Genomic DNA, 26,798 nt, shown 5'->3' with positions numbered 1-26,798 from the left:
TCCTCCACGGAGTGCCAAGGCGTACAGGCATCACTGGCCATCTGAGCAGATGTCGGACAGTATCTCTCCCCCCCCCCCCCCCCCCCAAAACAATCAGCGAAAAGCCCACTGGAAAAGGCATATCCAACATGGAGCATGCTGGAGGAGCGAGAGAAAAACATTCCACCCCATCCAAGAGGGGGCACAGTTCAGCCCAGAACAGGTCCGGCTCATTATAGACTAATCTAACCACCGAGGGAGAAAACAAAACGGGCAGGAAGCCAATAAAGTCCCCAAACTGTTGGTTTCTTCTGCTCAGGTCTCCACTTTGGCTCGGTGACAATGTTTGACTAATTACACTTTATAAAGTTAAAGGATATCAATGCAAGTAGTTCTCTTTGTTCTGTTAATTCTCTTGTTCTGTTTTTTATTTTCTCTCTCCATTTATATCTCATCTCTAGCTCTCTGTACAAGTGCGTAAGATGATTATTCATTTTAACAGAATAAGGCAACATGTGTAAGGCTAAGAGATGATCTTGCTAAGCCTCCAGCAAACTTTAGTTATGCGACAGTTAAAATATTCCATCTATTTTTAGACAGTTACTTTAGAAAGGATGTTAAGGATTTAGAAGAGATTAATAAAATTATATCTGAGATGTGACCACCATTGCAAGAACAAAGAAGGGAGCAATAGAAATTTTCAGGATTTGCTGACATGTGGAATACCTTGCCAGAAACACTGGTGAAAACAACATCATTAACAACTTTTAAAAAGGAAATGTAGAATAGGAAAGGCTACAGAAGATGCAGGGAATAATGGTGGTGAGGTCAAAAGATGGGTTTCACCGAAATCTCGACCAGAAGGACAGATGGAAATAGTCTCTGTGGGAGCCATCTTCAGTGCTGCAGATTTTTAAAAAGCCTGCCACATGGGAAAAGGCCTGTTCCTGTTCCAGCTGCAGGAAAGTCATGATGGTGTTTGCCCCATAAATATTGCATCTGCCACTTCATGTAAAGCACCAGTCTGATTTCCCATGTTTTTTTAGTGACCCTGTACCAGTGAAGCTTTTAACACCCATAGGAAGAGGTATCCCAGTTCTGGAAGTTGTCTTCAGGACTGCCCAGAGAGTTGGACTAGTATGTTTATCTCTACCCTCACTGTAAACACTTGTCTACTCAGATGTACTTGTATAGTTGTACAAAGATCTCATGAACTGTTGTTACAAGAAGACTCCTGATGAAATCCAAAGTGATTTCCCAAATCAGCACTTTGCCAGCCAGAAATTATTTCCTTAAAGCAGTGAAGGCTAAGAAGTGGTTTGATTTAAGCGGTCTAAAGTATATGATGTAGGGTTTACATTAAATAAAGAGAAATTGTTTCATATGCTGAAGGGTTGAAAAGCAGGGGACACCGATTTAAGGCAATCAACAAAAGAACCAGGGGCAACATGAGGAAAACCTGTTTTAAGCAATAAGTAGATAGTATTTAGAACACACTGTCTGATTGGGTAGTGCATACAGATTCATAAGTGGCTTTCAAAAGGGAATTCGATAAATGCTTAAAGGAGAAAAGTTGCAGGAATATGCGGATGGAATGGGGGAGTGGGAATAACTAGAACGCTGTCAGAGCGAGCAAATGCACATTAGATGGGCTGAATGGCCTCCTTTTATGCTGTACTCTTCTATGATTCTAAATTGTAAGTCATCAATTAAAAGCTGCAGGAAAATATTTGATACAAAAGGACTTTGCAAAAATGACAAAAGACACGGACCCAAAAACCTACATAATGCACCAGCCTTAAAATTCAAATGAATGTGAGAGGTAATTTTCAAGTTGAATTATCCAAATATTAACATGGCTTTAAGAAGAGACCCACAGTGGGCTAGGCTGTGTCAGTTATGTGCCCATTTTATACAGGCAAATTTAATGCTGGAAGCATGGCTTGAGGTGAAGATTTGAAATTTGCCATAGTGAGTATTTTGAATAACTTGCACCAATTGCATTCACTGGTATTGCAGCCTTCGCTTACATACCAAAGGTTTTGGATGCAAAATTGGCGTGTCTGTGAATGTCGATTTTTAGGAGCTCTGTATGTCCATTGGTAATGAGGCCTTGGAAATCACATTCCACTATGATCCTCATGAAAAGAATAAAAGATGGGGTGTTGCATAATAATAATAATAATCGCTTATTGTCACAAGTAGGCTTCAATGAAGTTACTGTGAAAAGCCCCTAGTCGCCACATTCCGGCGCCTGTTCGGGGAGGCCAGTACAGGAATTGAACCCGTGCTGCTGGCATTGTTCTGCATTACAAGCCAACTGTTTAGCCCACAGTCCCCACCGTTTAGCATGCAGAACCACTGATATTGGCCAAAATGTTGTTGACCATTTTTCATTACTGCAGGAGTCAATTATCAAGGGTTTCGGCTAACTGCTTCAGCTATTTTGTGATGGTGAATAGGCACATGACCTGTTTAAAAGACATCTGATTTCAGCCAATGTCAATGTTCAAACCATTTCAATCTAAACTGAAGTGAAGAGCCATTCCCTCAAAAATGTACGTTATTTAGAAAATATATAAAAGTGCACCAAAGAAATTTCAATATAATATGTGGCATCTTGAGGTGACTCAATATTTGCAATATGACTTTTTTTATGTTAAACATACAACCTGATTTTTAGTGGTGAGATTTTGGAGGCAACTGCTAAGAATTAGAGGCAGTTGCGAAGTGAAAAATATGCTGGCTACTTTAATATTTTTGTTTTACTGTATATGTTGGGTAAATTGTGTTTGCACAAACATGTCCGCTATGAGCAGTGGGGGTGCAGCCATATATTTCAAGGTTTCCCCACATGTTACAGATCAGTTAACACTAACCTTATTCTTGGATTGTGGGAGGACCTGACGTTCATTATAATCTTGTGCGCAAAAGCCATCCTCTATCAAATAAAAGAGACTCCAGTATCAGATTATTGTAACAGCGATGCAAAGTAAAATCTATAATGTTGCAACTGCAACTTCATCTGAAATTTTATTCCTTGAGATGTATCCATATTGCTTACTGTGGACTTCACAAACTCAGTTAAGGTATTCCAGTGAGCAGCAGAATATTCAGACCAAGTTCCCTGATTTGATATTGGGTTTATGCTGAATTACTTGATATCAGTCAAGGCAGCAATTAGTCTCTCAATTGTCCACTGCATCCTTGGTGCAGGTATAATAAATTTAATCAGGATTCCTGTTCTTGGTTGTTATCCAGTACAGCGGGAAATACACATGTGTGGACATCAGGTGAGGCTAGTATTGGACTTGGCTATGATGCCTCCCGTGGTAAAATAGTCTGGAACAGATTCGCTTTCTCTTGGTCAAAATCATAAGAATGTAACCAACAAAATTGAACAGGAAACAGCAAGGCGACGGTCTCTTTTGAAGAGGAAGAGAGAAAATGGACAAAGAAAAGAAGGCATGATTTCTTAGTTACTGCATTGAGAAACTTAGTTTCTGATGATAAATATTTTGATGGAAAATATTTACAATTTAAATGGTCAGATGTCTGCGAGACCCAAATAGGATTTGAAGGAAGACTTATTTTGTGAAAGATTACTAAATTCTGGTAAAGTTTGCAAATTAATCAACCTTAATTCCCTACACATTTTTGGAACTGAGCCAGTACCCTCTACGGTAGCAGGTGTAACTGTAGAGCAATGTGTACTGCATCAATCTAACCCTGCCTGCAGCCAAGCAGGTCCCAGCTTTAGTTCAAGAACAAACTGCGCAGGCAATTGGAACCAATCACTCACAAACTTTTTTGTTTTAAGTGTTTTCTTCCAAGTATGCCACAAGGCTTGAGTGGACAATTTGACAGGTTCGTCAATGGGGAGATTGGCACAGAAGCAATAAATGGCTTTGAATTTGTATTGACACTTTTGGCTCCAGGAAACAAACTGCTTTGGAGCAAATTCAGTGATCATCTGTGGGGCGCTCTAACAGCCAACAAAAAATTCAGTTAGGTTAAACCTTGGCTACCTTAAGTCCTATGAATTGTTTGTTACTTGTTAGCAACACTTGTGAAATTGCCAGCAAGGATCGTTCTCCATTTCTAGCAGCTGAGAGTGAATTGTTGGAATAGTTGGCCCCCTGGTGGCTGAGAGTATTGCAGGGATCAGCATATACAGGACTAGAACACTGGAAAGGGCCTGAGTTAGGCATCTGCACTAAAGGTAATTAACCAATATTTTAAAAATAGTAAATCTCACTTGGCTCCGCGTCTAATTATTCACAGTTATATGCAGACTCTCATCACAAAGGTATTCGCAGGTTAACGAGGTTGAAGAAGAAAGATGGTGCCGGAGCGAGGCAAGTTCTTTCAAGCTGTGCCCAGCATACTCTCTAATTCTATCTTTTACTCTCGTTCTATGCTTCTAAAACTTCATTCTAATTCTTTTAAACTCTCTAACAATGTTCTCAGTTTCTCCTTCCTTCCCTATGTATGGTATGTGTGGTGTTGGGCGTTCTGACACACAGATGAGCCAACACGGTTGTATATGGTACAACGCTATTTTATTTAAACTTTCTATGTACAGTTTTGTCTTGATACTCTGCACGTGGGGATTCCCTGTTTGTGATCTTGTAACAGGTCTTGTCCGTGTCTTTGTCCCCAGACCTACTGTCCACTAGGTGTCGTGCTCGTGCTTTTATGTGGTTGCTGTCCTTGTGTGTGATTGGTTGTGGTGTTGTGTGCTCTGATTTGTCTGTTGGTGTGTCCATCATGATGTGTGTGTTTGAATATCATGACAGTATGCATTGTTTGTACCGCATACAAGAAACAATACTTTTCACTGTATACTAATACATGTGACCATAATAAATCAAATAATTGAAACGTTTTGAAGACCTGAATTTGGTCGAAATCAACAGGGCACCGCAGTTAGCACTGTTGCCTCAGTGTCAGGGACCCAGGTTCGATTCCAGCTTTGGGTGACTCTGGAGTTTGCATGTTCTCCTCCTGTATCTGTGGGTTCCCTCCGGTGCTCTGGTTTCCTGCCACAGTCCAAAGATGTGCAGGTTAGTTAGATTAGCCTTGATCGATGCGTGGGGTTATGGGAATAGGGTGGGAGGTGGACCTAGGTAGATTTCTCTTTTGGACGTTTGGAGCAGGCTTGGTGGGCCAAATAGCCACCATCTGTACTGTAAGGATACTGTGGAACTTGCTGACTGAATTGCCTGGAATTAATAGTTGATGTTTAATATATTATAAGATTATAAGCACAACCTTTTAATTCACCCCTTTGGCAATGGCAAATGGTCAGCAACATTTCCCTGATAGGTGCTGCCTGAGCTAAATGTGGACAGTGTAAGTGGTGGCAGTCTTCAGTAGTTGTTCGTATTTTAAAGATGTTATTAACAGTGTTGCCTTTTTTATTCCCATTCAGTATATTCTGCAATAGGCTTCTTACTCTGTACTAGGACATATGGGCAGGATTATTAGGATAGAGGGTAAACATCCACGGATGGGATATCACTGATTTAAATTGATATGAGCAGATTTCTGAAACTATTTTGGATATTGCCTCGTAGTTCAATATTCTGAATTTTGTGTTATTTTGGATCAACCGAACTGCTGATGGGATGTGTAGGAACATACACAAAGAATTTAAATTTGATTAGAGTTAGAATTGAGTTTTGTTGGGGAAGTGAAAGTTGAAGTGTGTGGTGTAAACATTGTTAGGGGTGGAGGAATCATGTGATACACTCATGCTCATTGAGGGAAGATCTACCCTCAATGCTGGTGTGAGCAGTACAGTGCATGATGTAATCAAGCACCTCCAAATACCTTGCTGGCCATAGAAATTTATAGCATGAAAGGAGATTATTTGGCTCATCGTGTGTCTTCTCTTTGCTGCTGTGCCATCTCCCCATGACTCTGTGCCCCCTTTTCAAATGTGTGTTGATTCTTCTACATCAGGAAATGGGAGCAGTAGGCCACATGACCCCTCGAACCTGCTCCATAATCAACCTCCGCTCTACTTTTCCATCTGAGTCCCATATCCATTAATCCGCTTAACAATCAAAAATCTATAATCTCAGGCTTGGACATATTTCATAACTCCACATTGACAGCTTTCTGGGATAGAGAATTTCAAAGCTTCCCAACTGTTTGAATGGAAAGATTTCTCCTTATCTCAGTCATTTAGGCTATGGAGACTACGCCCCCTAGTTCTAGGCTTTCTAACCATGTGAAATGGAGCCTCAGCATCTACCCTGTCAAACCCTCAGGACCTTGTGCGTTTTAATAAGGTTGTGTTTCATTCTTCTAAACTTACGAGAGTGTAGGCCCATTCTACTCACTCTCTCTACTCGATCATTAGTGGGCAGCACAGTAGCACAGCGATCAGCACTGCTGCTTCACAGCGCCAGAGGCCCTGGTTCAATTCCAACCTCGGGTGGCTGTCTGTGTGAAGTACATGAAGGTATATGGATAGAAATCTGGATCAAGTCAAACCAACGTACCCGTTCTAAACTGAACTAATTGCATTTTAAAAACATCGGGAGTCCCAGGTGGTGTAGCCAGTAAATCCATGATTCACTGCCATATTGCCATACTCTAAAGAAGGCACCAGCTTTGAGACCCAGCTTGGATTGACTTGCCTGATCTCATACAGTGTGACAAGTCAGCTGGTTTTACTGCATCAAGTCTGGGAAAGAATCACCCAGGGTTCTTATTTTTGATCATCATCCAATGACTCATCCTGGAAAGTGGGCATTGGGTATGGATGGAGTTGGACCCTTCAAGATTGAGTGGCTGCTAGGTCTAGGCAATTTTGCATGATGGATGACAATGTGAGTTGAAATAATAAAGCAATCCAACTACCCAAGAAACTCCAGCCACTCCACCCGCAAAAGTTCCCACTTGCAGGCCAGGATTGTTGAAAATAGGAAAGCAATAGAGAAGGGAAGAAAGTTGACTTATTAGAATTGTATATTTAAACCCTTGCTGTGTTTTTTCAGGACGCACATGCAGGATCTACAGGAAGTCACCCAGGATTTGCACTACGAAAACTTCCGCTCTGAGCGGCTGAAGCGTGTTGGCAGGTTAGTTATGATATTTCAAGTGCCCCCCCTTTTTTTTCTCCATCAAATGTATATGTTTCTGTAAGAAAAACTTTTGCACGTTAATTGTTTGTTCACGTAGCCTCAATCTAGTATTTTTCCTGGATAAAAGCAAATTACTGCGGATGCTGGAATCTGAAACCAAAAGAAACAAATGCTGGAAAATCTCAGCAGGTCTAGCAGCATCTGTAAGGAGAGAAAAGAGCTAATGTTTCGAGTCCAGATGACCATTTGTCAAAGCTAAAAGGCATAGAAAGTGGGAGACATGTATATTGTAGGGTGAGGGACTAGAAGATGAATCATAGCCACAGAAACCAAGGGAAAAGAGTCCCCAGAGAGAATAAAAGGTGTGAAAGGCCAAATAGCAGAGAAACTAAAATCAGACTGTAAGCTGTGCAACTGGGGCTGGTTTAGCACAGTGGGCTAAACAACTGGCTTGTAATGCAGAACAAGTCCAGCAGCGCGGGTTCAAATCCCGTACCAGCCTCCCCGAACAGGCGCCAGAATGTGGCGACTAGGGGCTTTTCACAGTAACTTCATTGAAGCCTACTTGTGACAATAAGCGATTATTATTATTAGATGTAGATGTGGGGGTGAGCATGGGTGGGAGAGAGATAAAATGAGAAGAAGGGGAAGCAAAGGGGGGATAAGATATGGGGAAAAGAGTGGGGGAAAATATATCTATATAAAGAAATAAAAGGTTAATATGAAATGGAATGAAAACAAAGGTGTCGATGTGGGTGTAGAGCTAATTATCTGAAATTGTTGAATTCGATGTTGCGACTGGAAGGCTGTTGCGTTCCTAACCGGAAGATGAGATGCTGTTCCTCCAGTTTGCGTTGAGCTTCACTGGAACACTGCAGCAGGCCAAGGACAGACGTGTGGGCATGGGAGCAGGGTCTCGTTTTAAAATGGCAAGCAACGGGAAGGTCAGGGTCCTGAATGCACATAGACTGAAGGTGCTCAGCAAAGCGATCACCCAGTCTACGTTTGGTCTCTCCGATATAGAGGAAACTACATTGGGAGCAGCGAATGCAATAGACCAAATTGAAAGAGATAGAGATACAAGTGCAATGTTGCTTAACCTGGAATGAATGATTTGGGCCTGGGATATTAAGCATGGAAGAGGTAATGGGGCAGGTGTTACACCTTCTGCGATTGCATGTGATTTAGTATTTATCCTAATGCCTTGGACCCATGATTGCAGAATCCTGTTGGCTTCACGGGTGTGTTGAACCGTAAAGATCACAACTTTTCTCCTGTGCCCATGTTGAATTAACTGTTCTGAACTGGAACAGTGGATTGTACTCCAATTGGCATCTGCACCTGCTACTATAAGGAGGAGCAAAACAGAAGTCAACGCATGATATCTGCTTTTGATCGTTGTTTACTGTCCTCCGTTGAGCAGTCCACAAAGCACCCTATTCAGACAAAGCATGACTTATTGGATGAGATACCAGGGAGCTGCTGCTGCCTGCAACGTGAATCATAGACATCCAACTGTTGAGTTGAAGACTTGGGTGGGTGTGGCAAAGAAGCAACCCAATTAATGCAGGAAAATGCATGCTAGAAAATAATAACCACCTCCAACATTAGCCTGTTACTTTCTTAATAATGAACAATTTAGGGGCAATGAATTGAGGTGTCCATGTGTGCAAATTACTAAAGCTATTGCAGAGGTGCAAAATGTAATCCAAAAGAGAATGAAAGGTGCTGAAGGAGCCTCTGGGGCTGAGGGAGGTGCTGGTTAGTATTAGGGGTCTGAAGTTGGGGAAGGCGCCAGGGCCTGATGATATCCGGTGGAATTCTATAAGGTGTTCGGGACGGACCAGGCATCACATCTTTTGGGGGTGTTTAATGAGCTGTTTGAGAAGGGGGAGCTGCCGGAGACAATGACGCAGGCAGTGATTACGTTAATCCCGAAAAAGGGGACGGACCCGGTGGAATGTGGGTTGGAAAGGGACATATCATGTTGAATACTGATGTGAAAGTACTGGCTAAGTTGTTGGCGGGAATGATGGAGGATTGTGACCTGGGGGAGGTTGCAACGGACCAAACAGGCTTTATAAAAGGCAGGCAGCTCTTTAGCAATATAAGAGCTCTACGGTCGGGAGCTCTGTTACCGGACGTGGAGAAGGCATTCGACCGGGTGGAGTGGCGGAACTTTTGAGATTTTAGGACGGCTTGGGTTTGGGCCGAGGTTTGTGGCATGGGTGCGCTTGCTATATGTGGCACCAAGGGTGAGTGTGCGGACGAATGATATGAGCTCACGGAGTTTTGAACTTCATAGGGGAACAAGGCAAGGGTGCTGCTGTCACCATTGTTGTTTGTGCTGGCCATAGACCCTTTGGCGATGGCTCTTAGGGGATCGGTGGAGTGGCAGGGGATTATGAGGGGACAGAGGGAGCATTGGGTGTCACTCTATGTCGACGACCTTTTGTTGTATGTCTTGGACCCGCTGGCAAGTGTGGGAAGAATCATGGACCTGTTGGGGAGGTTTGGGAAGTTCTCAAGGTATAAGCTGAATGTAAGGAAAAGTAAAGTGTTCCTGGTGATGTGAGTTGGGACAGCGAGCCAATTTAGGGGGATGCCATTTAACGTGGCTAGGTTTAGGTATTTGGGGGTTCAGGTAGCAAGGGAATGGATGATGCTCCACAAGTGGAACTAAACAAAGCTGATGGAGGAGGCCAGGGGGGACTTTAGAAGGTGGGATGCATTGCAATTGACTTTGGCGGTGAGGGTCCAAGTGGTGAAGATGAATATTCTGCCGAGGTTCCTGTTTATTTTTCAGACCGTACCATTCCTTATACCAACGGCCTATTTTTGGAAGCTGGACATGATTACGTTGGACTGTGTAAGGGCAGGGAAAGTGCCAAAACTGCTTCATTACTATTGGGCGGTGAATGTGGAAAAGGTGCAACGGTGGTGGGCAGGAGAGGGAGTAGAATAGGTTAGGATGGAGGAGGAATTCTGTAAGGGACCCAGCTTAAGGACTATGGTGACAGCAGTGTTGCCATTGGTGCCAGGTAGGTATTCAGGGAGCCCAGTCGTGCAGTCCACAGTGACGAGTTGGAACCAGTTGAGAAGGCATTTTAAGATGTCGGGGATGTCGGTGTTAACACTGTTGTGTAAGAATCATGGGTCTGGGCTGGGGGGGATGGATAGCATGTACACTAGGTGGAGGGAAGACGGGCTGGTCAAGGTGAGGGATTTGTATTTGGAGGAAGGGTTTGCCTTGTGTGGAGCTGAGGGAGAGGGTAGAGTTCCCGAGAGGGAATGAGTTCACGTGAGGGACCTTGTGTGAAAGGTTTGGAAGGAGTTCCCTAGGTTGCCGAGATGCACCTTGCTGAAGCGACTGCTGCTTCCCGATGTGGAAGGGGAGGGTAGAATTGGAGACATACAGGTGGCTAGGAAAAAAGTAGAATTTTCAAAACCAATCAATCGTTTTTTTGTTGGGTGGGAGTATTGAAAGATATGGACCCATAAATTCCTGGTTCGCCAGAATCACATTTAGGGTGTACCCCAATGATGCACTGAAGAGTCCCTCTAGGAAGTTCCCAAGTAAGAGTTTGCTTGGCAATTACCCAGAAGTCCTAACTTCCTTTGTACAATTCCGTAGGACTAGGAACCATCTGACTGAAGTGATTTAAATCGCTAATTTGGGATGGTTCTGCCAGTTTTACCCTGATAGTTACTTGAATGAGTTAGAGGAAGAAAAAAAAAAATCACTTCTTCCATCACAGTAACTATATAACCACCCAGATCCAGACTCGGATCTGGATCCAGGCTCGAATCCTGTTCGGATTTCCCCGCCCCAACTACCTAACTTTAAAAAAATTTAAAAATAATTTATTACGGCATTTGTATTATAATTTTAACAAAATTAATAACCATACACACAACCAACAACAAAACCCAGCCAACGTGGCTTACATAAACAACTCCCCAATCCCAATTCCCCACCAACCTGCTGACAGCTTAATTTTTCCCAAAGAAGTCGATAAGCAGTTTCCACCTCCAGACAAACCTCAGCATTGATCTTCTCAGGGTGAACTTGATCTTCTCAATCCTAAGAAACCCAGCCATGTCACTAACCCACACCCCCGATTACGGGGGCTCCGAGTCCCTCCATGTTAACCAGATCCGTCTCCGGGCTACCAGGGAGGCAAAGGGCAAGACATCGGCCTCTCTTACCCCCTGGTCTCCCTGGTCTTCTAACACATCAAAAATCGCCACCTCTGGACTCTGACCCATTCTTCTCCGACATGATGTCAGCAAACCCCTGCCAAAATCCCCTAAGTTTCGGACATGCCCAGAACATATGGACATGATTCGCAGGCCCACCCGCACACTGACAGCGCCTATCCTCCACCCCTTCAAAGAACTTGCTCATCCGGGCCACAGTCATGTGCGCCCTGTGGACAACCTTAAATTGTATCAGGCTAAGCCTGGCACACGACAAGGACGCATTGACACGCCTCCAGGCATCTTCCCATAGCCCAGCTTCCAGTTCCCCACCCAACTCTTCCTCCCACTTCCACTTCACCTTCCCTATCGGTGCTCCCTTCCATTCCATCAGCTCCTTCTAAATCTCCGATACCTTCCCCATTCCCGATCTCAACACTACCTTGTCCTATAGTTCCTGGGGCGGTAGGTGCGGGAAAGTCGATACCTCCGCATAAAGTCCCTCACCTGCAAGTAGTGAAACCCATTTCCACCAGGCAGTTCAAACTCCTCCTCCAACTCTTCCAAGCACGGAAAGCTCCCATCTATAAACAGATCCCCAAACATCTTAAACCCCGCCCACTGCCACCCACGAAACCCCCCATCCAGCCTCCCCGCTGAAGCAAACCGGTGGTTGCTACATATCGGTGCCCACACCGACACCCCCTCCAGCCACATGTGCTGTCGCCACTGTCCCCACACTCTCACGGCTGCCACCACTACCGGGCCTGTGGAGTACCTGGCCAGTGAGAACAGCAGAGTTGCCGTTAACAGTGCCCCTAAACTCGTATCCCTACATGAGCTGCCTCCATTTGTTTCCACACCGACTCTTCCCCCACTACCCATTTCCTGACCATTGCTATATTTGCCACCTAGTCGTAATTTCTAAAGTTAGGAAGGGCCGTCTCCACACCCCCCGGCTCTTCAGCCGTGGGGTTTTACCCACCCACACAAACCCTGAGATCACCATATTCACTTTCCTGAAAAACGCCTTGGGAATGAAGATTGGGAGATCTGAAAAACGAACAAGAATCTCTGGAGGACCGACACCTTCACCATCTGAACTCTCCCCGCCAGTGACAGCAGGAGTGCATCCCACCTTCTAAAGCACCCCCTCATCTGCTCCATCAACTGAGCCAAATTCATCTTGTGCAGCTGCTCCTACCCCCGCACCACCTGAACGCCCAAATACCGAAAGCCCCCCCCCCACCACCTTGAACAGCATCTCCCCGAACCTCTTCTCTTACCTCCTCGCCTGTATTGGAAATACCTCACTTTTACCCATATTCAATTTGTACCCCGAAAACCTGCCAAATTCCTCTTGGATCCCTATAATCCCTCTCAGCAGGTCCGAAATGTACAGTAACAGGTCATCCGCATAAAGCAAGACCCTAAGCCCCACCCCCTTGGACTATACCCTGCCAGTCCCTTGACGCTCTCAGCACCATTGCCAATGGCTCTATCGCCATGGCAAAAAGCAGTGGGGAGAGTGGACATCCCTGCCTCGTCCCCCAGTGCAGCCTAAAATAACCCGAGTTCACCCGGTTCATCTGCACACTCGCCACTGGAGACTGATCCAGCAACCGGACCCAATCCATAAAACCCTGCCCAAACCCAAAGCGTCCCAGGACCTCCCGCAAATAGTCCCACTCCACACAGTCGAAGGCTTTCTCTGCATCCATGGCGACCACCACCTCCACCTCTCATCCCTTGGGGGACATCATTATCACATTTAGTAGCCTCCTGGTATTAGCCTCCCCTGAACGAATCCCGTCTTGTCCTCTATCACCCTTGGCACACAATCCTCAATTCCCGAAGCCAAGGGGCTGGATTCTTCCAAAATGAGACTATGTCCCCATGCCGGAGTAAAAACGGTGTTCCTTGGAAAAAGTTGACAAATTCATAGCCCTGCAGGGGGCTAGCAGGGACCCAGAGTAAATCTTGCAGCTTTTGCTGCAGAAACTGGCCCCTGCACTTCCGGGTCAGACGCCGCGCATGTGTACGCCGGCGACCTCCAACGGACTCGGACCACTGAGCCAGACAAAAAAAATAAACCGAGCATCTAACCCTGCACATTTAATTGCCGGCCGCCCACGAGGGCCCCCCGGTCTCCGATTCGTCCGCCCCGACCAGGGCAGCCGCAGACCGAGTCCGCAGTTTCCACGTGAGCATCCTGGTGGCTAGTTCCACGCCGTCGCGAAATATGCCGGTTCGGAGCGGAGGTTTGCTGGGCGGGCCACTGGCAATGGGTCCCCGGCAGTGCAGCATAATCTGTGGCGACGCTGATTTTTGGTGCTGGAGAATCGCCGAATTGGCGCCGGGCCCGATTGCGGCGTGAAACTGGATTCTCCGCCCCGGCGCTGGCCGTGATTTCAGTGCAGGGCTGCGAGAAAATCCATCCCAAGATCTTGGCCAATAACTTGACGTCCTCATTTAACAGTGAGGTAAGCCTGTACGACCCACACTGCTCCGGATCTTTATCCTGCTGCACAGTTAGAGAGATTGAGGCCTGCAACAACGTTGGGGGAGCACCCCCCGCTCCATTGCCTCATTAAACTCCCTTACCAGCAAGGGCCCCAGAACCCCCAAGACTTTTTTATGAAACTCCGCTGAATAACCGTCCGGGCTCAGGGCCTTGCCTGACTGCATCGCCTCCAGCCCCTCCACCACTCCTCCCAGCCCGATGGGTGCACCCAGTTCCTCCACCAGCTCCTCTTCCACCCTCGAACTCCAACCCCTCCAGAAACCTCCTCATCCCTTCCACCCCGGCTGGGGGTACTGACTCATAAAGCCTACTGTAGAAATCCCTAAACCCCCCATTCACCCCCACCGGGTCCAAAACCGCATTAGCCCCCCTGTCCTTCACTTTCCCGATCTCCCTCGCTGCCTCCTGTTTCCTCAGCTGATGCACCAGCATCCTGCTCATCATCTCACCATATTCATACACCGCCCCTCTCGCCCTCCTCAGCTGCCCAACAGCCTTCCCTGTGGATATCAACCCGAACTCCATCTACAGCTACTGCCGTTCCTTAAGCAGCCCCGCCTCCGGGGCCTCCGAGTATCTCCTGTCCACTTGAAGATCTCCTCCACTAGCCTTTCCACCTCCACTCGTACAGCCTTCTCCCTGTGTGCCCATATCGAAATGAACTCCCCTCTCACCACTGCCTTCAATGCTTCCCATAACGTGGCCGCCGAGACCTTCCCTGTGTCGTTTATCTTCACATACCCTCGAATGGCCTCCCTCACCCGTTCACACGCCTCCTCATCCGACAAAGGCTCCACATCAAGCCTCCATTGCGGGCGCTCCCCCCACTCACCTGCAGGTCCACCCAATGCGGAGCATGATCTGACACTATTGCCGAGTATTCCACGTCAACCACCCCCGCCAACAGCGTCCTATCTAAGACAAAAAATTCAATTCGGGAGTACACCCTGTGCACATACAAAACTCCCCTTCGAACACCACCCATTTATTAATCAAAATCGCCACCCCCCTCAATTTAGAATCTAATCCTGAATGAAATATCTGCCCTACGCACCCTTTCCTCAACCTAGTGTGATCCACCACCTTCACATGTGTCTCCTGTAACAGAGGTACGTCCGCCTTCAGACTTTTTAAATGTCTGAACAAACAGACCTCCTTGACCAGCCCATTCAACCCTCGTTGAATAAAGCCTGGCCGGGGAGCACCCTGCCTTCGCCCCTTCAGATCAACCGTAACCCATCCTGGGCCAGCCCGCGTCCTGCACTTCCTCAGGCCCGCCCTCGGGCGCCCACCGTCATTGACCCTCCACATATCACCTTTTACAAACCCCTCCCCTGTCAGCAGTCCCCCCCCTCCCGCACCACAAAATAACAACCCCAACCCCCATCAACACACTAACCTCTTGCTCACCTACCCTGCGCTTCTGTGAACTAGCCCGCACTGGTAGCCCCCGTCTATGGCGCCTAGCATCCGCCCCCTCGCTCAAACATACTCCCAGTGCAAACTTAACAAAACACCAAGAAAAGAGCAACCCACCATCCCCCACCAAGAACAAACCCAGGGCAATGGCCCCAAACACAGTGCAAAAATAACCCAAACAAACCCCAACGGGCAGAAAGAGAACATCTCCTCCAATATCCAATGTCCTCTTTCTCCTGCCAGTTCATTGTCCCTGATAAAATCCATCGCCTCCTCAGGTGTCCCAAAATACAACTCTCGACCCTTATAGGTCACCCACAGACGCGCTGGGTACAGCATGCCAAACTTCATCCCCTTCTTAGAAGGCCGTCTTCACCTTGTTGAGGCCCGCTCTCCTCTTGGCCAGCTCTGTGCCCAGGTCCTGGTATACATGTAACTCGCTGCCCTCCTAGGTACAGCGACTCATCTGCCTGGCCCACCTCCGGATCCGTTCCTTGTCCAAGAACCGATGCAGGTGCACTATCATCGCCCTCGGAAGCTTGTTCCCCTGTGGCCTCCTCATCAGTGCCCTGTGTGCCCAGTCCACTTCCAAGGGCTGTACAAATGCCCCTTATCTCAGCAGCTTCTCGAACATTCGAGCAACATACACACCGGCACCCGTTACCTCGCTGCCCTCCAGCAGTCCCACGATCCTCCGATTTTGCTTGCAAGACCGATTCTCCAGGTCCTCCACTTTCTCCTGCAGCCGCCTCTGTTGATCCCGCATCATCCCCATCTCGGCTGCCATTGAGGCAAGCTGCTCCTCGTGCTCCCCCACCGCCTCCTCCACCTTCTGGATTGCCTGGCCCTGGACCTCCAACCTCATCTCCATGCGGTCGATTCCTGCCTTTCTCGGGTCCACCACCCTAGCCATGTCCTCCTTCCTCTGCTGGGTGAACTTCTCATTCAGGAAGCTCAGCTGCTCCGTCGACCACTGAGAGGGCAGGATCGGTCACTGACCTTCTGCCTCCTTCACCTGTGTCGCAGGTACCACTCCGACTTTCACCAACTGTTCCTTTCTTTTTCGGTCACTTCTGGTCGACTCCTTCATCCACCGGTGGGACACTCTCCCCTACCACCCCTCCTGCACCTTTTTAAATCAAAAGATCCACTCGTTAGCCGTGGAAAAGGTCCGAACATTCCACTAGGAGTGGGAGCCGCCTAAATGTGGGACCAGTCACATCATGGCCGCCACCTGAAGTCAACCACTTGCCTTTCAACTGTCCCTTTGAACACCCCCTTTAGGCAGCTCGTGCCATTAAACATGGGGCGTTTCATGCGCTCAAGTTACTCCATGCTGATGTAACTGGGAGCACGCTTCGCTGTTCCTGTCCCACCCAGCTTGAGTGAGGAAGGTTGGGCAAGACAGGGGCTGTAGAAATCCAGCGTGGGTAAGTCCATTGAGAGTGGCAATCTGCTGGAGACTGCCACTCTGAGGAAGTAACCGGCCATTGAGTTGAGGCAGCATTTATATGACTGGACTAGTTGACTTGGTTTTGATGGAGGCAAAGTTTTAGAAAACATATTCTTAATTTTCAATCAGACCTTTTTGCACATTTGCCAGTAGTGACAGGATGTGAATCAAATGTGTTACTTTATACTGAAGGATGTTGAACTGCTTCAGTATTGTTGGAGCTTCACTCAGCCTGATATGTGGAGAGTATTCCACCATGGTCCTGCTTTGTGCATTGTCGGACAGTCTTTGGAGAGGCAGAAGGTGAGTTATTCACCTGTTCTTGTTAACACAGCATTTATGTGACTGGACTAGTTAAGTTCCATTGTTACAGATGTGGAATCTTGAAATGTCACAGCACAGAAACAGACCACTTACCTTATCAAGGCAGTGCTGCTGTTATTTGCAAGAGTCACTGCATTTAATCCTACTTTCCTGTTTGCTTCACAAACCCTTCAAAAATTCCTCTTTTTCAAGGCAACTATCTATTTTTTTTAAAGGGTTTGTGGACTTGTCTTCGACAACTATGGCAGAGATTTTCACAATTTATACGCTCTCTGAAAAGGATGTTTTGTAACCTTCCCCTTAATTTTATGACCATTTTAAATTGATGTCCTCGAGTCACCATTTTGTCCATCAATGAAATTGGCCGTCATTATTTACACTCCTAACATTTCAAACTGAATAATGTGTCTGCATACCCAAATCTCAGTTCCTTTATTTCATTTAAAAGCTTAACATTTCAAATGTAATTCTCTTCCAAAATATATTATTTCAAATTTTTAGCATTAAACTGCATTGGTTGCCTATTTGCCCAGCTTGCTAGCATATCTATGATTTCTTGTAGCTTTTCATAGTCTTTGTTGGAGTATTTTATCCTCATTAATATACAGTTCTGTTTCTGAATTATGTTTCTTCCATTTACCCAGGCAAGATTCCTTTCTTAACTTGCTCTAATTTGTTTTCTTTTTTCAGTCAAGTACTTTTTCCTTCTCATTTGTTACTTTTCTGTTTCAACCTGGGTCACTTGCTTGCTCCATTCCATTATACATGCAGTCCAGACCAATCAATGCTAACATGTACCGGCCAGACAGCAGCCTTTCAACAATAATCTAGCAGGAACCTTTCACTATTTCCATGACCTCAGTTACTTGGAATTCCAGTCAGCCATTTCCCAATCAGGAATTATCCACGTATTCTGATATCCTTCCATCAATTTTAATCCAAATTACTTGTGTATAAAGCAAACTGGAGTGGCCCAAAAACAGAGGTCTGTAGAATCATAGAATTTACAGTGCAGAAGGAGGCCATTTGGCCTATCGAGTCTGCACCGGCTCTTGGAAAGAGCACCCCACTTAAGCCCATACCTCCACCCTATCCCCGTAACCCAGTAACCTCAGCTAACCGTTTTTGGACGCTAAGGGCATTTAGCATGGCCAATCCACCTAAGCTAAATATCTTTGGACTGTGGGGGGAAACCAAAGCACCCTCGGAGGAAACCCACGCAGACATGGGGAGAACATGCAGACTCTGCACAGACAGAGTCTGTGAGCATCACTCTCACTTTTCCACTCTAAGGAACTTTTTTTTACAACTCCTGCCCTTTGGTCACTGCTTCCCATAACCTTCCTTTCAATATTGTTTGATTACTGTACTCTATATCAGGATGCACTTTTCTTCCATTTCCATATTTTTGCCTCAATTAATGTTTTTCAATTCTTTTTCTTCCATTTGCCCAGGCATGGTTCCTTTCTTAACTTGCTCTAATTTGTTCACCTTTTTTAGTCAAATACTTTTTCCTTTGCGATTTACTTTTCCGTTCTTTAACTGAACCTAAATAATATTTTTTTTAATTGTTTGTATTGTCACAAGTAGACGTACATTAATACCACAATGAAGTTACTGTGAAAATCCCCTAGTCTTGACACTCCAGCACCTGTTCGGGTAAACAGAGGAAGAATTCAGAATGTCCAATTCACCTAACAAGTACTTCTTTCGGCACTTGTGGGAGGAAACCGGAGCACCCGGAGGAAACCCACACAGACACTGGGAGAACGAACAGATTCCACACAGTCAGTGACCCAAGTGGGAACTGAATCTGGGATTCTGGTGCTGTGAAGCAACAGTGCTAACCACTGTGCTACAGTGCTGTCCCATATATATTGTGATCACTGGATCTCAAATGTTCACCTTGGGTCACCTGCTTGCTCTGTTTTATTATCCAGTCCAGGCCAATTAATGCTACCATGTACCCACCAGACAGCAGTCTTGCAACAGTATTAGCAGGAACTTTTCACTGTTTCCATGACCTCAGTTACTTGGAATGTCCTCTTGAGCAGAACCTGATTGCATTGTTGTTAAAGCCTCGGGTCAGACCCATAAATATGACTAATAGACTTAGCTGCTTAGTAGTCTTGAATATGATGGCCACAGTAATTATGTAGTGAAGATTATTGTGGAAATCTCTCACAAAACCTTAGAGCAAAACTCAGAGCAAGGTGACAGCCCCCATTGCAGTTCAGTTTATTTGGAACATTTAGCAGCATCTACAATATTGTGTATATTGTGTATCAAAACATAGAAGGAAAGGCTAGGGGGCAGGGCCCCATTGGAAAGATAAAACAAGAGAGTGAGAACATATTATCCACCAAATGAGGGAATGTGTTGATGTATGTTTCGGCTTTGGTGGAATATATTTTTGAAGAAACTCTTCAGTATCAGTGCAGCTGTCGGCCTCTACCCTAAGCGTTACTATTGTTCCACTCAGTGAGCCGGAATAAAGAGCTGAAATAGAGCTAAAGATCCCTTGGTCCAGATTCAAACGTGCTTCATAATTTAATGAACAAGAACAAAGAACAAAGAAAATTACAGCACAGGAACAGGCCCTTCGGCCCTCCCAGCCTGCGTCGATCCAGATCCTTTATCTAAACCTGTCACCTATTTTCCAAGGATCTACTTCCCTCTATTCCCTGCCTGTTCATATATCTGTCAAAATGCATCTTAAATTATGCTATTGTGCCCGCCTCGACCATCTCCGCTGGCAAATCGTTCCAGGCACCCACCACCCTCTGCGTAAAAAACTCTCCACGCACATCTCCCTTAAACTTTCCCCCTCTCACCTTGAAATCGTAACCCCTTGTAATTGACACCCCCACTCTTGGAAAAAGCTTGTTGCTATCCACGCTGTCCATACCTCTCATAATTTTGTAGACCTCAATCAGGTCCCCCCTCAACCTCCGTCTTTCCAACGAAAAGAATCCTAATCTACTCAACCTTTCTTCATAGCTAGCACCCTCCATACCAGGCAACATCCTGGTGAACCTCCTCTGCACCCTCTCTAAAGCATCCACATCCTTCTGGTAATGTGGCGACCAGAACTGCACGCAGTATTCCAAATGTGGCCTAACCAAAGTCCTATACAACTGTAACATGACCTGCCGACTCTTGTACTCAATACCCCGTCCAATGAAGGCAAGCATGCCGTATGCCTTCTTGACCACTCTATCGACCTGCGTTGCCACCTTCAGGGTACAATGGACCTGAACTCCCAGATCTCTCTGTACATCAATTTTCCCCAGGACTCTTCAATGACCGTATAGTCAGCTCTTGAATTAGATCTTCCAAAATGCATCACCTCGCATTTGCCTGGATTGAACACGGTTTGGTTTAAATTATCCAATCCAAGTTTTAAATTTGTGTCAATTTAAAAAAAAGTTTTAGATTGATTTGCAAGATGCTTAGTCATTTGTGCTTGAACATTGTGATGTTGCTGATGAGTGCCCATTATGTCTTGCCTTCCCTCAGTAAAAATTACTCTGTTCACAAGTGGAAAAGCTAATAGCATTTTCATGTTTTTGTGCCTATTCCATGTATTTCCAATTCACTTCATTTGCAAGATTAATTTTTGAAAAGTGTTTTGATATGTCGCAAAATAATTTTAATTTACATATTGCACAATTAAATGTGACCTGTTAAGTTCAGGCAGGTCCCCTCTCTGTACCACATCTGAATTGGAGATTTACACAAGTACATATGGCAGAGCTTCAATCAAAGTCTCCAAACTACTGAACCCCTTTTTTTTTTACACCAAGTTATGTGCAGTTTTGGAATCCACATTCTTGGAGGGATGTAATAGCACTGGAAAGGGTGCAGAGGAGATTTACCAGGATGTTGTCTGGGTTGGCGGGTTTCAGCTATGAAGAGAGATTGGATAGACGGGGGTTGTTTTCCTTGGAGCAGCGGAGACTGAGGAGGGACATGATTGAGATGTATAAAATTGAGAGGCCTAGATAAAAACAAAGAAAATTACAGCACAGGAACAGGCCCTTCGGCCCTCCCAGCCTGCGCCGGCATCCAGATCCTTTATCTAAACCTGTCTTCTATTTTCCAAGGATCTGCTTCCCTCTGTTCCCCGCCCGTTCATACATCTGTCTAGATGCATCTTAAAAGATGCTATCGTGCCCGCCTCTACCACCTCCGCTGGCAAGGCATTCCAGGCATCCACCATCCTCTGAGTAAAAAAACTTTCCACGCACATCTCCCTTAAACTTTCCCCCTCTCATCTTGAAATCGTGACCCCCTGTAATTGACACCCCCACTCTTGGAAAAAGCTTGTTGCTATCCACCCTGTCCCTACCTCTCATAATTTTGTAGACCTCAATCAGGTCCCCCCTCGACCTCCGTCTTTCCAACGAAAACAATCCTAATCTACTCAACCTTTCTTCATAGCTAGCACCCTCCATACCAGGCAACATCCTGGTGAACCTCCTCTGCACCCTCTCTAAAACATCCACATTCTTCTGGTAATGTGGTGACCAGAACTGCACGCAGTATTCCAAATGTGGCCTAACCAAAGTCCTATACAAACTGTAACATGACCTGCCGATTCTTGTACTCAATACCCCGTCCAATGAAGGGAAGCATGCTGTATGCCTTCTTGACCACTCTATCGACCTGCGTTGCCACCTTCAGGGTACAATGGACCTGAACTCCCAGATCTCTCTGTACATCAATTTTCCCCAGGACTCTTCCATTGACCGTATAGTCCACTCTTCCATTGACCGTATAGTCCACTCTTCCAAAATGCATCACCTCGCATTTGCCTGGATTGAACTCCATCTGCCATTTCTCTGCCCAACTCTCCAATCTATCTCTATTTTGCTGTATTCTCTTACAGTCCTCCTCGCTATCTGCAACTCCACCAATCTTAGTATCATCTGCAAACTTGCTAATCAGACCCCCTCTCCCTTCGTCCAGATCATTTATGTATATCACAAACAACAGTGGTCCGAGTACAGATCCCTGTGGAACACCACCAGTCACCTTTCTCCATTTTGAGACACTCCCTTCCACCATTACTCTCTGTCTCCTGTTGCCCAGCCAGTTCTTTATCCATCTAGCTAGTACACCCTGAACCCATACAACTTTACTTTTTCCATCAACCTGCCATGGGAAACTTTATCAAACGCCTTACTGAAGTCCATGTATATGACATCTACAGCCCTTCCCTCATCAATTAACTTTGTCACTTCCTCAAAGAATTCTATTAGGTTTGTAAGACATGACCTTCCTATCCTATCCCTCAGTATCTTCTCCCAACAGTTTGCCTACCACTTGCGTCAAGCTCACAGGTCTATAATTCCCTGGATTATCCCTGCTACCCTTCTTAAACAAAGGGACAACATTAGCAATTCTCCAGTCCTCTGGGACCTCACCCGTGCTCAAGAATGCTGCAAAGATATCTGTTAAGGCCCCAGCTATTTCGACCCTCGCTTCCCTCAGTAACCTGGGATAGATCCCATCCGGACCTGGGGACTTGTCCACCTTAATGCCTTTTAGAATACCCAAAACCTCCCCCTTCCTTATGCCGACTTGACCTAGAGTATTTAAACATCCATCCCTAGCCTCAACATTTGTCATGTCCCTCTCCTTGGTGAATACCGATGCAAAGTACTCATTAAGAATCACACCCATTTCGTCTGACTCCACACACAAATTCCCTCTTTTGTCTTTGAGTGGGCCAATCCTTTCTCTAGTTACCCTCTTGCTCCTTATATACGAATAAAAGGCTTTGGGATTTTCCTGAACCCTGTTAGCCAAAGATATTTCATGACCCCTTTTAGCCCTCTTTATTGCGTGTTTGAGATTTGTCCTACTTTCCCGATATTCCTCCAAAGCGTCATTAGTTTTAAGTCGCCTAGATTTTATGTATGCTTCCTTTTTCATCTTAGCTAGTCTCACAATTCCACCCGTCATCCATGGTTCCCTAATCCTGCCATTTCTACCCCTCATTTTCACAGGGACATGTCTGTCCTGCACTCTAATCAATCTTTCCTTAAAAGACTCCCACATTTCAAATGTGGATTTACCCTTTTTTAAAAGAAAATATATTTTATTCAGATTTTTTGGCCAAACAAAACAATACAAAGGTTTTCCTTTTTACAACAGTAAAACTGTATAAATAACAGTGGCCTTTTTTAACAAATAAATAAATAATATATAAACTAAATGGCAACTGCCCTATCAAAAATAATAACTCTCCAAAATAAAATCAAACAGTCCAATATACATAGCCTAGTACAAATATTTATACAAAAACACCCCTGTGGACCCACCCGCCCCCCCCCCTCCCCCCTGGGTTGCTGCTGTCACCTTCCCATTTCTTTTATCGTTCTGCGAGGTAGTCAATGAACGGTTGCCACCGCCTGGTGAACCCTTGAGCCGAACCCCTTAGTGCAAACTTTATCCGTTCTAGCTTTATAAACCCTGCCATGTCATTTATCCAGGTCTCCACGCCCGGGGGTTTGGCTTCCTTCCACAAAAGCAATATCCTTCGCCGGGCTACTAGGGACGCAAAGGCCAAGACATCAGCCTCTTTCGCCTCCTGCACTCCCGGCTCTTCTGCAACCCCGAATATAGCCAACCCCCAGCTTGGCTCGACCCGGACCCCCACCACCTTCGAAAGCACCTTTGCCACCCCCACCCAGAACCCCTGTAGTGCCGGACATGACCAAAACATGTGTGTGTGGTTTGCTGGGCTTCTCGAGCATCTCCCACACCTATCCCCTACCCCGAAAAATTTACTGAGCCGTGCTCCGGTCATATGCGCCCTGTGTAAAACCTTGAATTGTATCAGGCTTAGCCTGGCGCACGAGGACGACGGGTTTACCCTACGTAGGGCATCAGCCCACAGCCCCTCCTCAATCTCTTCCCCCAGCTCTTCTTCCCATTTCCCCTTCAACTCATCCACCATGGTCTCCCCCTCGTCCCTCATTTCCCTGTATATGTCCGACACCCTACCATCCCCCACCCATGTCCCCGAGATCACTCTATCCTGGACCTCCTGCGTCGGGAGCTGCGGGAATTCCCTCACCTGTTGCCTCGCGAAAGCCCTCAGTTGCATGTACCGAAATGCATTCCCTTGAGGCAACCCATATTTTTCCATCAGCGCTCCCAGACTCGCAAACGTCCCGTCTACGAACAGATCTCTCAGTTGCACAACCCCAGGTCTTTGCCATGCTCCAAATCACCCATCCATTCTCCCCGGGACAAACCTATGGTTATTTCTTATCGGGGACCGCACCGAGGCTCCCGTCCTTCCCCTATGTCATCTCCACTGCCCCCAAATTTTTAATGTTGCCACCACCACTGGACTTGTGGTGTATTTCTTCGGGGAGAACGGCACGGCGCCGTCACCATTGCTTGTAGGCTGGTTCCCTTGCAGGACGCCATCTCCAATCTCTTCCACGCCGCTCCCTCCCCTTCTCCCATCCACTTACACACCATTGAGATATTGGCGGCCCAGTAGTATTCACTTAGGCTCGGTAGTGCCACCCCCCCCCCCTATCCCTGCTACGCTGCAAGAACCCCCTCCTCACTCTCGGGGTCTTCCCGGCCCACACAAAACTCATGACACTTTTCTCAATTCTCTTGAAAAAAGCCTTCGTGACCATCACTGGAAGGCACTGAAACACAAAGAGGAATCTCGGGAGGACTACCATTTTAACCGCGTGCACCCTACCTGCCAGTGACAGGGGCACCATGTCCCATCTCTTAAAATCCTCCTCCATCTGTTCCACCAATCTTGTTAGATTAAGCCGGTGTAAGGTTCCCCAACTCCTGGCTATCTGAATCCCTAAGTACCGGAAGTCTCTTGTCACCTTCCTCAGCGGTAAGTCATCTATTCCCCTGCTCTGCTCCCCCGGATGCACCACAAACAGCTCACTCTTACCCATATTCAATTTGTACCCCGAAAATTCCCCAAACTCCCTGAGTGTCTGCATTATCTCAGGCATCCCCTCCACTGGGTCCGCAACATACAGCAATAAATCATCTGCATACAGGGATACCCGGTGTTCTTCTCCTCCCCTGAGCACTCCCCTCCACTTCCTGGAGCCCCTCAGTGCTATGGCCAGGGGCTCAATCGCCAATGCAAACAGTAACGGAGACAGGGGACACCCATGCCTCGTCCCTCTATGAAGACGGAGGTAATCAGACCTTTGTCTGTTCGTGACCACGCTCGCCACCGGGGCCCTATACAGCAGCTGTACCCATCCGATATACCCTTCTCCAAAACCAAATCTCCTCAATACCTCCCACAGATAATCCCACTCCACTCTGTCGAATGCTTTCTCGGCGTCCATCGCCACCACTATCTCCGCCTCCCCCTCTGGTGGGGGCATCATCATTACCCCTAGCAACCTCCGTATGTTCGTGTTCAGCTGTCTCCCCTTAACGAACCCAGTTTGATCCTCGTGGACCACCCCGGGGACACAGTCCTCTATCCTCGTCGCCATTACCTTGGCCAAGAGCTTAGCATCTACATTTAAAAGGGAAATGGGCCTGTAGGACCCACACTGCAGCGGGTCTTTTTCCTTCTTCAAAAGGAGCGATATCATTGCCTCCGACAGAGTCGGGGGCAGCTGCCCCCTTTCCCTAGCCTCATTAATGGTTCTCGTCAGAAGCGGGGCCAGTAAGTCCATATAGAACATAGAACGATACAGCGCAGTACAGGCCCTTCGGCCCATGATGTTGCACCGAAACAAAAGCCATCTAACCTACACTATGCCATTATCATCCATATGTTTATCCAATAAACTTTAAATGCCCTCAATGTTGGCGAGTTCACTACATTCTCCTCTGTTCACTATCTGTTCACTACAGATATACTTCCTATAAAATTCCACCGGGAATCCGTCCGGTCCCGGGGCCTTCCCCGCCTGCATGCTCCCAATCCCTTTTACCACCTCCTCCATCTCAATCTGTGCTCCCAGTCCCACCCTCTCCTGCTCCTCCACCTTAGGGAATTCCAGCTGATCCAAGAAACACATCATTCCCTCCTTCCCTTCCGGGGGCTGAGCCTTATATAACCTCTCATAAAATGCCTTGAACACCCCGTTCACCCTCTCCGCTCCCCGTTTCATTTCTCCCTCCTCATCTCTCACCCCACCTATCTCCCTTGCTGCTCCCCTCTTCCTCAATTGGTGGGCCAGTAGCCGACGCGCCTTCTCTCCATACTCATATTGTACACCCTGTGCCCTCCTCCACTGTGCCTCCGGAGGCCTTACCCGTGGTCAGCAGGTCAAACTCCACATGTAGCCTTTGTCTTTCCCTGTACAGTCCCTCCTCCGGTGCCTCCGCATATTGCCTGTCCACCCTCAAAAGTTCTTTCAGCAATCGCTCCCTTTCTTTACCCTCTTGTTTCCCTTTATGTGCCCTTATGGATATCAGTTCCCCTCTAACCACCACCTTCAACGCCTCCCAGACCACTCCCACCTGAACCTCTCCATTGTCATTATGCTCCAAGTACCTTTCGATGCACCCCCTCACCCTTAAACATACCCCCTCATCCGCCAATAAGCCCATATCCATTCTCCAGAGTGGGTGCTGTTCTTTTTCCTCTCCTACCTCCAGGTCTACCCAATGTGGAGCGTGGTCTGAAATAGCTATGGCCGTATATTCCGTCCCTGTCACCTACGGAATCAGTGCCCTTCCCAAGACAAAAAAGTCTATCCGTGAATATACTTTGTGGACATGGGAGAAAAATGAGAACTCCTTACTCCTAGGCCTACTAAATCTCCAGGGGTCT

General features: G+C 46.6%; 1 protein-coding gene across 3 annotated transcripts in view; it reads left to right on the top strand.

Moving 5' to 3' along the window:
* Positions 1-26,798, top strand: part of LOC140410176 (septin-2) — a 260,093-nt gene that overhangs the window by 147,518 nt on the left and 85,777 nt on the right. For all 3 annotated transcript variants that reach the window (XM_072498165.1, XM_072498163.1, XM_072498164.1), the window contains exon 10: positions 6,990-7,073. In XM_072498165.1, the coding sequence (XP_072354266.1) occupies positions 6,990-7,073 (84 nt within the window). The remainder of the gene's footprint in view (positions 1-6,989; positions 7,074-26,798) is intronic.

This window comes from Scyliorhinus torazame, chromosome 1 (genome assembly GCF_047496885.1).
Source record: "Scyliorhinus torazame isolate Kashiwa2021f chromosome 1, sScyTor2.1, whole genome shotgun sequence".
Taxonomy (NCBI): domain Eukaryota; kingdom Metazoa; phylum Chordata; class Chondrichthyes; order Carcharhiniformes; family Scyliorhinidae; genus Scyliorhinus; species Scyliorhinus torazame.
This window is presented reverse-complemented; position numbering and strand designations above follow the sequence as displayed.